The 14,936-nt window shown below is 49.1% G+C and overlaps 1 protein-coding gene across 1 annotated transcript in view; it reads right to left on the bottom strand.

Annotated features, from left to right (window-relative positions):
* NOS2 (nitric oxide synthase 2) overlaps positions 1-6,921 on the bottom strand; it is a 44,438-nt gene extending 37,517 nt beyond the window's left edge. Inside the window, exons 1-2 of the mRNA XM_012449400.3 lie at positions 6,730-6,921; positions 4,536-4,718 (exon numbers count right to left, since the gene is read on the bottom strand). Coding sequence (XP_012304823.2) covers positions 4,536-4,645 — 110 coding nt within the window. The 5' untranslated portion in view covers positions 4,646-4,718; positions 6,730-6,921. The remainder of the gene's footprint in view (positions 1-4,535; positions 4,719-6,729) is intronic.
* Between the last annotated feature and the right edge of the window lie 8,015 nt (positions 6,922-14,936).

Raw genomic sequence — 14,936 nt, forward strand, 5'->3', positions numbered from 1 at the left:
ACTTTATTGAGGAATTAGCTGGGGTCAGAGAGGTTAAGGATCTTGTCCATGGCCACACAGCAGCCCCCCGGGACCACAGCCCAGCCTGAGCTCACACCACCTCACAAGGCTGTCCCGGGAAGTGTTACAGCACTTGTTATATACAGCATGCTCTCTGCGATTCCAGAAAGAAACTAAAGCAAGCAATGGGTTGGGGGTGATTTCTGTGGGAACATAGCAGGGGGAATTGTAAGCAGCTCCTGTGCCTTGCAGGCCCCTCGTCCTTGCTACTGAACTGCGCAGAGCCTCCTGACTTTGCTCCACCTGTAAGTTGCTCTTTGTATTTCACGGAGCAGAATAAATGGTACGATCCAGACCCAGATGGGGCAGCAGCCCTGGACCTCAATGTGCAGGGGCCCCTCCTGGCAGTGTGCAAGCACATTAAATCCCAAATCCCAGTTAAAGCAGAATGAGAGAGGGCGCATATTTATTCCCAGCCAACTGCAGCCCAGCTAGCAACACGTAGCTCGACTTGGTTCTGAATTCTATGTGTCTTCACCTAGACGCTCCTATGTTTGCCTTTGTCTCTAAAATACACACACACACACACACGCATACACACACACACGTGCCCACATCCCATGCTCACTTTCTAATTGTTTACAAAAGATATAGAATGAGCAGTCACTTAGGTTCTTGGTCTCATGACACCTGAACAGATTAGAAAATTACTTTTTAAAATCAAAACATATTCATTAGCTCCCATTGCTTTCGGGATGAAATCCCGTTTGCATGCATGGCTGCTTCCTCTTCCAGTAATATCCACTCCCCTCACTTGGATGGATGCTGCTCTCTGGGTGGTCCCACTTCCTCCCGAAAGCCTTCTCCCCCGACTCCTCCCCACACTACAGCCAGGCCAGGCACCTCGGCAGTCACCCCAGAAGAGGCCTCTACCACGACGCCAGTGCACCCACACCTGCTACCTCCTGTCTACTCTCTGTCCCACCTACTCCTGACACAATTTCTCCAATTTTTTGCCATCGAGTTCTTCATGTACGCCTCCCAAACCAGTGAGGAAGGCATCGGTTTCCCCATTTCCTTCCTGACAGCAGAAACTGAGTCTTTTTTCTCTGTCTCTTGAATAGTCCAGCACACCATAGGCCCTCCGGGAGAGCCTAGGTAGTGTAGATGTTATGACTTTGGACTTGATTGAAACCTTAGCGCCACCATTTCCCAGGTATTGACCTCCAATACATTGCTCAATCTTGTAAAACAAGGGTAATAGTTCCTGTCTCATTACTGTTTTTAGCAGTGGTGTATGCAAGTAATAAGTGGCTCAAACAATTCACCGAAGAGCGGAAGGGTTTCACTGATATCTTCACTCCCAGCACAGAGCCAGGCAGTGGGCATCTGCATGTACTGGTCCATGGAATGGAACATGCCCAGGACACAAAAGGTGGCTGCCTCGTGCAGTGGTCCCTCTGGGCTGCTCAGATCTGAATGCTGGCTCTGTCATTTGCTAACTATGAGATCTTGAAAATTACTTCAACTTCCTAGGCTTCAGGGTCCTCACCCTTAAAAATGGGATGACTAAAGCTCATGGATCACTGGGAGATCCATGATTAAATAAATTGAGATTAAATAAAGTGATGTGATATTTTTTCTTCATCCCCTCTTCTATCTGATTGGAGCCTTTCCACCAGCCCACCCCAGCGGGAAGAGGAGCGGGGAAAAGACGGTCAAGTTAGCTGATTTGCCACAGGTCCACTGCAGCTCAGGGCCCTCCCTGGGGTCTGAACTCATGTTTTCTGAATGGTCCAAAGACACAAGTCAATCCACAAGTCAGTCCCTAAAGACACAGGGATAATTAGCAATGCTATTAGAGAGTGTGGGGGATGAGGGCTAAAGGCTGCAGGCAGCACATAAGGGTTTTGGGAGGAGAGAGATTCAGGGTGATATGGAAAGACAGCTGGTGGATTGCTGGGGCCTAGGAGTTTGAGAGCAGCCTAGGCAACATAGTAAGATTCTCAACTTTAAAAAAAGAGAGAGAGAAAGAGAGAGAGGAAAGAAAAGAGAACCCCGGGCGCAGTGGCTCACACCTGTAATCCCAACACTTTTGGAGGCCAAGACAGGAAGATCATTTGAGGTCAGGAGTTCGAGACCAGCCTGGCCAATAGGGCGAAACCCTGTCTCTACTAAAAATACAAAAATTAGCCAAGCGTGGTGGCACATGCCTATAGTCCCAGCTACTTGGGAGGCTGAGGTGGGAGAATCACTTGAACCTGGGAGGCGGAGGTTGCAGGGCAGTGAGCTGATTTGGAGCCACTGCACTGAGGTCTGGGCAACAGCGCAGACTGTTTTTGAGACCCTGGCTCAATAAAAAGTTACACTAAAAATTTTTAAAAAGAAAAAAATAGGGAATGGGTTGTGTCTGGATAAGCTGAGAGAGGAATGCGCTGTGCGCAGGCACTGGGGAGCTGAGGAAGGCTGGGCTGGGCCAGTAGGATGGACTCTCCACTTGGGTAGGGTGCTCACACAGAACTCTGGGAGCTTTAATGTGGTGACAGGCAATGGGGAGCTACTGCAGGCTCTAGAATAGGGGCATGACTTGCGAGAAGTCCAGTTGGCAGGAGAGGGCTCAGAACCAGTGTGGGGAGCTGGAGTCGGGGAGGCCAGCTGTCAGGGGCTGCAATGGTGAGACGAAGAGAAGGAGGGGTGAAGCCACTGTCCCTCTACAGCCCTTAGCATCTGAACACCCTGTGTTCTCACCTCTTGTTCTCTTAGCCACCTCGGCTGCCACAGCCCAGACTACCTGGTTTCAGAGTCCTCTCCTCCAGTTTACCTGCCACACCACACCTGGACTGTCCTGCTCAAGGACCTACAATGGCTCCCTACTGCCAGGCAGAACAAGTCCAGATCTCTGACTCTGCATTCAAGCCTTCATCCTCTAGCCTATCCCAGCCCCCAGTCCGTTCCTGGCCAAGCGCAGTCCAGCTCATTTCTGCCTCTGAGTCTCTGCTCACCTCGCCCCTCTTCCTGAATGTCCTTGCTACTTCTCTGCACTCGTCTACATTCTACCCGTACTTCAAAGGCCACAGAGTCCACCTGACTTCTGTGATGCCCCTAGAGGGAACTCTGTTTAATGTTGCTCTATCACCTCCTAGCTGCCAACACCACCACTAATGATGGCAACGCCAACAGTGCCATTTGCTGAGCACTTACTCCGGGTCAGGCACTGCGCCAAGTTGCTTGCATGGGAAATCTCATTTACTCTTTATCCCATCCAGTAAATCACCATTGCTACCCTCTTTTTACAGAGGAGGAAATTGGGGCTCAGAGGCTAGGGGACTTGCCGACGGGTACAGGGCTACTGAGTGACAAAGCCACTTGCTCATCCCCAAGCCCATCCTCTTAGCCATTGGAGTTTTTTTTTACCGCCTCTGACAGATACACTCAGGGCCATGATGCCGCACACCTCCAGGGGGCGCCCTGCCCTTTGTAGTCCATGGGAAAGGCTCCTCTGAGGTGGTGGGGCTGTGTGGCTGTGTGGTGCCCCTGTGCAGATGGGGGCTTTGTTTTGAGTTACACAATTGCGTTATTGCAGATTGCCTTGTCTTTCCACCTGAGCAAGCCTCAAGCCTGTGCCCCGACTCCTCCATTGACTAACTCATTCTCTTGGTTCTGCCCTGGGAGGAGGTACGGTCCTGGGGAGGAGGGACATGAAGAATCCAACTCTGGACTCCAATTCCAACTCTGTAATTACTGGTCATTCAAGCTGGGAAAACTCATAAATCTACCAGAGTTTCTATTTCCTTATATGTGAAAAGAGTCAATCACACAAACTTCACAGAGCCGCCGCAGAGATCAGTTGAGATGCAAAGTAAAGTGGCCTGTGTAGCTCTGGCAAGGGCAGGTACTCAGTAGATGGCTATGAACCCTGACGTGGACTGAGCGCCTGTTCTGTGCAGGCACAGTGCTGAGTGCTGCAGATCTCATTTCATCCTCAGCTCACCGTGAGGAGTGCCCCCTTGGGCTCCTCATACCACAGGTGAGCACTAAGGTTCAGAGAGGTTAACTTGCCCCAAGTCACACAGCCAGCGAGAGGCAGCACCAGGCAGCCAGTGCCAGCAGCACAGGACTTGGAACTAGTTTGTCTAACATCCTGATACCCTTCACCAGGATGATACTCAAAGCATCTATCGAGAGGTGAATTGGAAGGGACGCAGGCCAGGATGCCGATCCCCCACCCCCAGTCCCCCTCTCCGGTTCCCACCACCGGGCTCTACTGCCTCCCATTCTCAGGTCAAGCTCCTTCCCATATTCTTCCCTCAGAGATTCCAAGCTCCTTCGGGACCAGCCCCGTGCCATGTCCCTTCCTCCTCCACATACTGTCGTCAGTCACAGCAAGATGCCCAATCATCAGCGACTTCAATGAATTCTAACAGGAACTTCCAAGAAGAAACGAGATCAGATCTCAAGTGAGAGAGGAGGAGCAGAGAGAGGAATTCTGAGTCACTGGCGCCGACAGGGCATGGGTGCCCCCGGGGAGCGCTCACCTGGAGGCGGCACAGGGGACTTTGCCCACGTTGTTGTTGATGTCTTTTCCCTCTGTCATTACATCCTGGTGGAATCTGGCCTTGAACAGAAAACTCCAAGGACAGGCCATCTCTGCGGCTTTGCAAAGCAGGTCACTTATGTCACTTGTCTGGATTTGAGCTCAGACGTTCTTCACTGTGGGGCTGAAGAAGGGAAGCAGAGGTGAGGGAAGGTTGGAGAAGAGTTTACAGCATCGGGCTTCTCAATGGGCTTGTCTCGCTGAAGAATCAATACGAATGCCAGCGTCAGCCCCTTCATCAGTGCTTTGCAACCTCTGTCTCTATTTGGGGGTTGGAATGGGGAGGCTTCAGACACAGACTTCAATTCTGTAAAGCCACCTAATAATCTAAAGGAAAAACACTGGACCCCCTCCCTCATTGCCATGTAACAAGGACAAACTACATGTCCCGTGAGCCTCCTGAGCAGGACCTGCTGGTCCACTGTTCCCAGCCGGGCTTCGTCGCCAGCCCCAGGCAGGGTGAGGAAGAGCTGGGAGGTCACTGAAACAGGAGTGCCTTTGCCTGACCCTGAAAGACACTTTCCAGCAGCTCTTATTAGCAACTGTAGTTTTAGGTCTGTTACTGGGAAAAGCACTCAAGCTGTAGCTGCCATTCTTTTAAAGATTTTGCAATTGTTCTAAGTCAGCAATATCACTTGCTCCTCTTTTATTGTGTGGAGAGAAACCATTTGTGAAAAAGGCACTCAACTGTAGAAATCTGAGATTATCTCCTTTGAAACAGACAAGAGGAGGATCAAGAGGCAGAAACTGACTTTCTAAGACAATGTAGTGAATATAGTCCATGTAAGAATTCTAGGCCAGGCACAGTGACTCATGTCTGTAATCGCAGCACTTTGGGAGGCCGAGGCAGGAGGATCACTTGAGCCCAAGAGTTTGAGTTCATACTGGGCAACATGGGGAGACCTTGTGTACAAAAAAATGAAAAATTAAGCAGGTGTAGTGTCTTGTGCCTGTGGTCCCAGTTACTCAGGAGGCTGAGGCAGAAGGATCGCTTGAGCCTGGGCAGTCAAGTCTGCAGTGAGCTGTGATCATGCCACTGCACTCCAGCCTGGGCAACAGAGTGAGACTCTGTCTCCAAAAAAAAAGAGAGAGAGAAGGAAGGAAGGAAGGAAGGAAGGAAGGAAGGAAGGAAGGAAGGAAGGAAGATAGATAGATAGATGCTGGTCTCGAACTCCTGAGCTCAAGTGATCTGCCCACCTCAGCCTCCCAAAGTGCTGGGATTACAAGGCTGAGCCACCGCACCTGGGCTATAATTTCATTCCTTATGATGCCTCAAATACAGCATTCCTATACATATGCATTTTTCATCATAAAAGAAAAATAATAACTACATTAGGGAGGAGTTGAGAAGCAAAAGAAAAAACTGTGCTTGATCTCACCGTCCCTACTCACTGCCGCCACCATCCGCTAATCTCCTTCCTGTCTTTCCCAAGTTAAATTCAGCCTGACAATACAGTAACTTTGTCAAAGGTAAATTAAGAGTCACAAGACGACATAAATATCAGAGCTCAAAGGTCTTCGTTGAGTGAATGAGTGGAGAAAAAGAAAGAAGAAAGAAAGAAAAAGAAAGGAAAGAAAGGGAAGAAGAAGGAAGGAAGGGAGGGAGGGAAGGAGGGAAGGAGGGAAGGAGGGAGGGAGGGAGGGAGGGAGGGAAAGCAAGAAAGGAAAGAAAAGAACTTATAGCCCCTCGGACCTGGGTTCAAATCCTGGAATCCTAGCTCTACCAGTTATGTGTCCTGGATCAAGTTATTTAACTGAAACTCATTTCTTCATCCATAAAATGGGTTTAATATATCCATCTCACCAGGATTTGTAGGGAGGTTACATATTATAAGGACTGAACAAGATAGATAATCTATGTTAAAAGAAAATTCTTAGCAGACACAGACTCCCATTCCAGACTTTTCAGAAAGTTTCTCCTTGTCATGTAGCAACCACAGCCAGTATCTGAAGAAGAGAAATCTGATGGAGATGCCATGTTCAAATGACTGAACCTCATGTTGGCATTTCTTTACCTAGACTTTCCATCACCTCTCTCTAGGCAGAAAATTCCCACAATTTTCTGAGCCTTCTCAAACAGGAAGAAACAAAACCCTCTCAAAACAGCCACTTCCCCAGAAATGAAGGCAACTCACCTCGCAGCGGGCTGCACTGCCTCCCCGGGGTAAGGAGAGTCCAACTGGGAAGAGACCTGTGCCTTGGGAGCTTCGGGACTGTCTGGAACTGCCCAGTTCCCTCACCAAAGGTGGCCGAGAGATGTTTAAAGCAGTGATGAGGCTGTGTTCTCTGGGGTTGGAACCTCAGTTTTTGACTCGCTGCAAAGTTATAAACACACTGGCAGTCAAGAAGTATTTATATTCACCCCATGCCATCCAGAGGGTTGTTTTTGCATAAAGAGCTCTTTTTTTTTTGTTTCCAAAGGGAGTGTCCCCGGCTGGGTGTACAGTTAGCTCATTTATGACTGTGACTGCCAGGGCCTGTGGGTGACTTGATCTTGCTGTTACATCACTCTGTGTGGTGCATCTTCAGCCAACCCACCTCTTCCTGGTCCCAAGTCCAAGGTGGCAGCTCATTAGCAGGGTAGCCGCTAAGATAGAGGCATCACGGAGCCAGGCTGTATTTGGTCAAGCCACATGGCCTCACTTTCGGCATCTGGGGAATTTTTTCCTCAGCAGGGACTCTTTGGTTAATCCCTGTCCATCCTCTCACTTTTCCAGCTTGTGACGGGAGTCCAGGAAGCTGGGGGGATATTGATAGTATGGGACATGCTGGAAAATGCCGAGGTTCCTGAAGGCCAGTGATGTTAAATGATGCCCTTATTCCAGACAGGTCCCTGAACTAGTCACTTGAGGTTTTTGGAGGGGAAAGGAAGGCAGGCGGTTGGCACAGAGAGGCCTCTGAGTCTGGTCTTACTAACACCTCACCCTTGTAGCACTAGGTAAGCTTTGGTGGAATGGCAGGTAGGATTTTTTCTACAGGGGAAAAAATTCCTTTTCTGATAATGGAAATGATCACTTCTTATATAAAAAAGTGATAATTTATCATTTCATTTCTTTTTTTATTATTATTATTATTATTTTGAGATGGGGGTCTCTGTCACCCAGACTGGAGTGCAGTGGTACGATCCCTGCTCACTGCGACTTCTGCTTCCCAGGCTCAAGCGATCCTCCCACCTCAGCCTCCTGAGTAGCTGGGACTACAAGTGCACACCTAATGTTTTTGTGTTTTTGGTAGAGACCGGGTTTCACCATATCACCCACGCTGGTCTCGAACTCCTGAGCTCAAGTGATCTGCCCACCTCAGCCTCCCAAAGTGCTGGGATTACAAGGCTGAGCCACCGCGCCTGGGCTATAATTTCATTCCTTATGATGCCTCAAATACAGCATTCCTATACATATGCATTTTTCATCATAAAAGAAAAATAATAACTACATCAGGGAGGAGTTGAGAAGCAAAAGGAAAAACTGCGCTTGATCTCACCGTCCCTACTCACTGCCGCCACCATCCGCTAATCTCCTTCCTGTCTTTCCCAAGTTAAATTCAGCCTGACAATACAGTAACTTTGTCAAAGGTAAATTAAGAGTCACAAGACGACATAAATATCAGAGCTCAAAGGTCTTTGTTGAGTGAATGAGTGGATGAATGAATGAAAAATAGGAGTCAGCTGGAATGAGTTTTGACATAGCAAAGCCATCTTTCAGGCTTCAGCCAGTTCCGTTCAGGCAAACAACACTCACTGAGGAAAGAGTCAGAATCCTGGCCTCAGCGAGTGCAAAGCCTAGAAAAATAAATGGTTAAGTATAGTACAGAGTGATACCTGTAGTGATGGAGGGATGGCATGGTGCTGATGTAGCTGGTTCTGTATTGTTCAGGGAAAGTTTACAAGGGAGAGGATACCAGGGTAGGGTTTTGAGGGATAAATAGGAGTTTGCTGCACTCTATTCCCTGTAACTGATTTCACATATTCTGGCTATTCCTGCAGCAAACACATGTTTTAACGCATTTAATGTTCCCACTCAAGAGCCTCTGAGGGAGATACCACTGCTTGCTGTTCATGGAATCCTCGAGAGTCCCATCTACTTGGCCTCAAAACACTTGGTTGATTTTCCTTCAGAAAATGCAGTTATTCAGTTATTTGATCTGTCAAGCATGTCATCTGGGGTGCCCTCTAATGCAGCGTCTGCTCACTGTGGCGTTCTTGACCTGGGGCGGGGTTCGAGTCAGCAGTTACTGCCTAAACTGAGCATCGGGCTTGAGGACACATGTGGAATTAGCCAGCTGGGAAGGAAATATAATTTCTCCTCAATCCTCTTAAGTTTTTCTTGGACAGACAACTGTAACAAAAGACATTATTAATACAGAAAAGAACAAGCAGATTCGTTAAAGTCTTTGAGGCACATCACGCAGGAGAAGCCTCAGTGAAGATAGCTCAATGCTGTGGCTTAGAACTCTGGCTTATGGAGTGTCTGCCATGAAGAGCAAGGCATTTTAGAAAGTGACAAGATGGCCGGGCGCAGTGGCTCATGCCTGGAATCCCAGCACTTTGGGAGGCTGAGGTGGGCAGATTGCTTGAGGCCAGGAGTTCGAGACCAGCCTGGGCAACATAGTGAGACCCAATGTCTACAGAAAAATTGAAAATAAATTAGCTGGGTATGGTGGCTTGCCCAGTTACTGTAGTCCTAGCTACTCAGGAGGATGAGGTAGAAGGATCGCTTGAGCTTGGGAGTTTGAGGCTGCAGAGAGTTATAATCATGCCACTGCACTTCAGCCTGTCTCTAAAAAAAAAGAAAAAAAGAAGAAAGGGAGGACAGAATGAAAGAAAGAAAGGAGGAAAGAAAGGGAAGGAAGGAAGGAAGGAAAGAAGGAAGGAAGGAAAGGAAGGAAGGAGGGAAAGAAGGAAGGAAGGAAAGAAGGAAGGAAGGAAAGAAGGAAGGAAGGAAAGAAGGAAGGAAGGAAAGAAGGAAGGAAGGAAGGAAAGAAGGAAGGAAGGAAGGAAAGAAGGAAAGAAGGAAGGAAGGAAGGAAGGAAAAGTGACGGGACAAAGGAACGCAGCTGTAGGCTTCCAGGGCTGGGAAGCTGTGAGCAGGTAAGCTCATGGCAGTGAGCTAAGGAGCAGGGCAGCAAGGTTTGTTTGTATTTGTAGACGACTCTGGGACCATCTCTTTGCTGATAAAAGCTATCTTCTCATCTTGATGCTAGGAAAGCGTCTTTCTGCGAGGAATGTTTGTGGCTGACTGCAGGCAGAACGGGGCTGTTCAGATAGCCTCTCTCTAGCTGCTCTTTCTCAAGCGCCTTCAGCTGGAAATGATCAGGACGCCACGTTGGCTTATTTGGGGGTGGCATGTTCTGGTTTCCTTCAGCCTGAAAGGTGTCAGGTTCGAGTGACAGCTCCACAGCCGACCTGCTTTGTGGCCTTGGAAAAGCCACTTCTCCTCTCTGGGCCTGACTTTTCTCATGACAAATGGTGACAAAAATAAAAGTAAACTTGACACAAGAAAATGCTTTGAGCCATCAAGCAAAAAGGCAGCCACACGAGAATCTATGATCCTTGCTGGGGTCAGAGAGTAACAATGTCCCTCTTGACACAGAGCAAGTGGTGCCAAATTCCCTTCTGAAGTGGCCTCAGACAGGTCCTGATCCACCACAAACAGTTCTCTCTCTCTCTCTCTCTCTCTCTCTCTCTCTCTCTCTCTCTCATTAAGTTCATGTAAGTATTTTTAATTTTTAATTGGAATAAAATTCACATAATATGAAATTACCGATTCGTTAAAGTGTAAAATTCAACGGTTTTTAGAATATTTATGATGGTGTGTAACCATGACCACTATCCCAGTCCTCTCCTAACCGGCAAATACGAAGAGGAGGGGAGTAAAAATAGTGATAATGATTGTGATGACACAGAGAGGTTAGGAGACTCACCAAGGTCACACAGCAGACAGCCTTCGAGCCGGGACAAACAGTGAGCTTCTGGTACCCTCCCCAGAGCACCTATCTGCAGGGCCCAGGGCTGGCCCTTCTGCTGGAGGTTGGCAGACATCCCCCTCTCCAAATCTCCCGCAGCTTCCTGGGCCTGCAACGCTGCCTTCCTCTTGGCCCTGCCCACCCAGCAGGCCGCATTCCTGGGCCTCTTCTGCTGATGGATGCGGCAGGTGAATTCAGCTGGGGAGAAATCAAAGAGCACCTTGAAGGGCAGGTGGGGGACAGGTCGGGGACAGCTGGGCCCCTGAAGGGTGGCGATGGAGGTTCTGAGGCAGCCACGGAGAAGTGCCCTCCTCCTTGCATTCCCAGGCTGCCCCGGGCAGATAGAAACCAGCACGGGATAGAAACCAGCTGATAGAAATCAGCACGGGAATATCTCGGCCTCATTATCCTGGAACTGATTTTCCATGGATTCAATTTGATCTGTCCCTATGCCAGGCTGTGAAGATGGTTCAGGTCCAGTTAGCCCTCGGAAGTTAGCAACTTTGAAGCCTTTTCTACAAAAACAATGAGCAGAGCTACCGTTTACTGAGCAAGGCACTTAAACATACCAACCATTTAATCCACACAAGTCCTGTGCGGTAGCAATGATCACTAGCCCCATTTTATAGATGGGGAAATTGAGACTCAGCAAAGCCAAGTGACGTGTCCAAGATCACACAGGCAGGCGGTGGCAGGGTTACAACCCTGGAGTCCCAGCTTGTACTTTCTTTGGCACATGGTCCATAAATACAGCCAGGCCCTGGGCTTTCCGTTTCTCATCTCAGTTAATCCTCCAACAGCGCTGTGTGATCGTATTATACTATTGTAATATGATCTCCACTTCACAGAAGAGGAAACTGAGACACAGAAAGTTTGAGCGAGCAGCTCAGTGTCCCTTGGCTTGTAAGTGGCAAAGCTGAGGACTGACCCAGGTCTGAGACCTCGACCGGACCCCCACCTTGTGTGCCCACTGTGTGTGTGCCCATTTTGCTACAGGTGGGTACACCCAGGGGCAAGGAGAGGTGGCTGGGAGGGAGTGGGAAACTGAAGCCAAGGTAGGAGCTGAGGACGACCTGGGGTTGAATGTTCTCCCCTCCGTGTCAGCGTCTGATGCCACCTCTGTGTGAGGCCACAGAAGGAGGAGACAGAGTTCCCACTGTGTGCCCCACTTCACGGAAAGTGAAATAAATTTTATTTGGGAAATGTACTTAAGCCTTAAAAAGAGCCAATTTAAGAGAAAATGTTTAAGCAAAGAACAGTATAGGTGCATGTAGGTGTGACACAAATGATAAAGACGGGACGTGAAGGAAACCCGGGATGTGGCTCTTTCTCTCCATTTGTGTGGGTGCATGACCCGTGGCGGGGCCCGTGTCCTGTGGAGCCTTCACTCCACTCAACTCTCAAAGGAAGGCACTAAGAAGAGGCATTCCTGGCTCCCTCCCACTTCTGATCTTTAACAAGCTCAAGTCTCTGGCCCTGGAGCCCCACGTCGTTTGTCGAGTGACCACTGGAGGGCGTGAGTCACACAAATTCCAGCAGCTCCGAAGCTGAGGTCTTCCCAGGTTTGTATCACCTTGCTCGACTTGGAGATGACGGAAGCGAAGGGATTTTTACTGGAAATGCACAAGTGGTCACTCCGGGCAGACAGGCCCAGGGTGGACCAGGGAGGTGGACGAGATTTGCGGAGTTCCTGGAGTGTGACTCACGTTGGCTGGGATAGGCCTGGCACTTCACTGGTGTCCAGCAGGAATTTCTTTCAAAGCCTCATTTCTTGTCAAGCATCCCGAGAACATGTTCCCTTCCCTGCCCTCCCATGTGGCTTCCCGGGTGCCTCCCCTTCTGGGTTGAGAAGTAATCAACAGAGTGGTACCTGGGGTAGTCCCAGGGTGTGATGGTTCAAGGGGCAAGCTTCAGGGGCAAATAGTGTATCTGGGAGGTGCAGGGGACATCAGGAGGGGAATGAGGAAGTGAGACAGAGAAAGGGAGGCAGCTACTAAAGGTCCTGTAAGTCAGCTTTCACAACGTGCAGCTAGACTCAATCCCACCAGGGAGCTTCAAAAAACGATGCAGAACACAGGGCTTCGAGTGATCCCACCTGAGGGGCCAGGGCCTGGGCTATTGACCCAGCAGTTCCAGAGCATCGCTCATTGAGGTTGCTCCCAGGGGATTTCAATCCCCAAGGCCTGCTGTGAGCAGAGCAGCCTTCCTTGGTCCTGGAAAAGCCCTCTGGAATTCACAAAGTGCACTGGAACGAGACAAGGACAGACGTCGCTGCTACAGAGGGGTTAGAATTAGGCTACATGGAGGAAGAGAGATGTTTGATCATCTTCTCCCTAACTACAGCCTCTGAGGGTGCTGGATGCCGATCCGAGAAGTTCTAAATGCCGCCAGGTGCAGTGGCTTACACCTGTAATCCCGGCACTTTGGGAGGCTGAGGTGGGCTGTTCATGAGGTCAAAAGATCGAGACCATCCTGGCTAATATGGTGAATCCCCATCTCTACTAAAAGTACAAAAAAAAAAAATACAAAAATTACCCAGGCACGGTGGTAGGCACCTGTAGTCCCAGCTACTCAGGAGGCTGAGGCAGGAGAATCACTTGAACGTGGCGGGTGGAGGTTGCAGTGAGCCTAGCTCATGCCACTGCACTCCAGCCTGGGTGACAGAGCAAGACTCCATCTCAAAAAGAAAAAAAAAAAAAAAGAAGTTCAGATAAGCACATGCTCTTGTATCCTTCCCTAAGAATCGGTGCATCTTTGTTAGGCCACAGGAGCCCTCCAGACCTTTTTTTCACTTAGGGGTCTCTGAGGCCTTTCCAGCTGTGATATCTGGGCTTTCTGAGTCTCCCCACCTCATATATATCAGGTCTTTGATGCTCTTGGTAAAGTTCTCTTCCCCACCAGAGTGCCACCCAAAGGCAGAATGCAGCAACGACCGGCAGCTCCTGCAGAGCCTGGCCACGGTGTGCACAGCGATGTCGGGGGAACTGTTCTCTATGTGAGTCAGAAGCAACCCAGCTGGTCAGCACAGGGAAAGGCACACCGGACCAGCCTTATGGTGAGCCAGTGTGTGCCCCCACCACCAAGAAAAAGTATATTAAGAATCTTTTGGCCAGATGTGGTGGCTCATGCCTGTAATTTTAGCACTTTGGGAGGCCAAGATGGGAGGATGGCTTGAGCCCAAGAGTTTGAGGCCAGCCTTGCCAACATGGCGAAACCCTGTCTCTACAAAAAATACAAAAATTAGCCAGACGTGTTGGTGAACGCCAGCAGTCTCAGCTACTGGAGAGGCTGAGGTGGGAGGATCACTTGAGCTGAAGAATTAGAGGCTGCAGTGACCTCTAATTGCACCACTGCACTCTCCAGCCTGGGCAACAGTGAGATTCTGATCTCTTAAAAAAAAAAAGTTTTATGATAAGAAATAATGTTCGTGATATCAGTAGAAAAATAATAACCCCCACCATGCAAAATAAAGTCAGAAGAAAATGTGAGGAAAAAAATAGCACAATATTAAAAAGTGGTAGAATTATGGGCAATGGTTATATTTTCTTTACCCTTCTCTGTATTTGCCATCTGGGAATATGTTAGTTTTATTTATTTATTTTATTATTTTTTATTTTTTTGAGATGGAGTCTTGCTCTGTCACCCAGGATGGAGTGCAATGGGGTGATCTCTGCTCACTGCAACCTCCACCTCTTGGGTTCAAGCAATTCTCCTGCCTCAGCCTCCTGAGTAACTGGGATTACAGGCACATGCCACTGTGCCCAGCTAATTTTTGTATTTTCAGCAGAGAAGGGGTTTCACCAGGTTGGCTAGGCTGGTCTCAAACTCCTAACCTCATGATCCACCCGCCTCAGCCTCCCAAAGTGCTGGGATTACAGGCATGAGCCTCCACGCCCGTTTGTTAGTTTTATAATAGAAAAAGTGAATCCTTTCTTTTTGAAATACTATCTCAGACATGCGACTGTGCCAGTAATTCACCTTCCCCAAAGAAAAGGAGCTTCTCGTGGCCATTTTCATTACAGGAGGCACAGAGAGGGCAGCCACCAATGTCCCTGCCTGTTCTGCATTCATGCTACACCGGTGTCCTGAGGATCGTCCTGTGTTTTCCAAGCTGGGCCCTGGGGATCCAGTGGTGAGTGATGGCAGGCAAGCTGGCTCTCTCTTTCCCTCTCCCCTCTGCCGCCAGTAGAGGCAGCAAGATGAGTCCCAGAGCCTGTTGGAGGAAGGGCATTTGGGGGACAGAGGTTGCTTCCTTAAAAACAGAGTAGAAACCAAGGGGACAGGCCAAGTGCATCAAAATGCTAGGACAGTTGGCCAAAGCAGAGAGGCTCACTCTTGAAACAGAGGTGGGGTCTGGCTCTTGGTGGGTGAAGGAAGAATG

The sequence above is a fragment of the Aotus nancymaae genome, unplaced genomic scaffold, assembly GCF_030222135.1.
Source record: "Aotus nancymaae isolate 86718 unplaced genomic scaffold, 86718_ANA_hifiasm-v0.15.2.pri h1tg000072l, whole genome shotgun sequence".
NCBI classification, from domain to species: Eukaryota; Metazoa; Chordata; class Mammalia; order Primates; family Aotidae; genus Aotus; species Aotus nancymaae.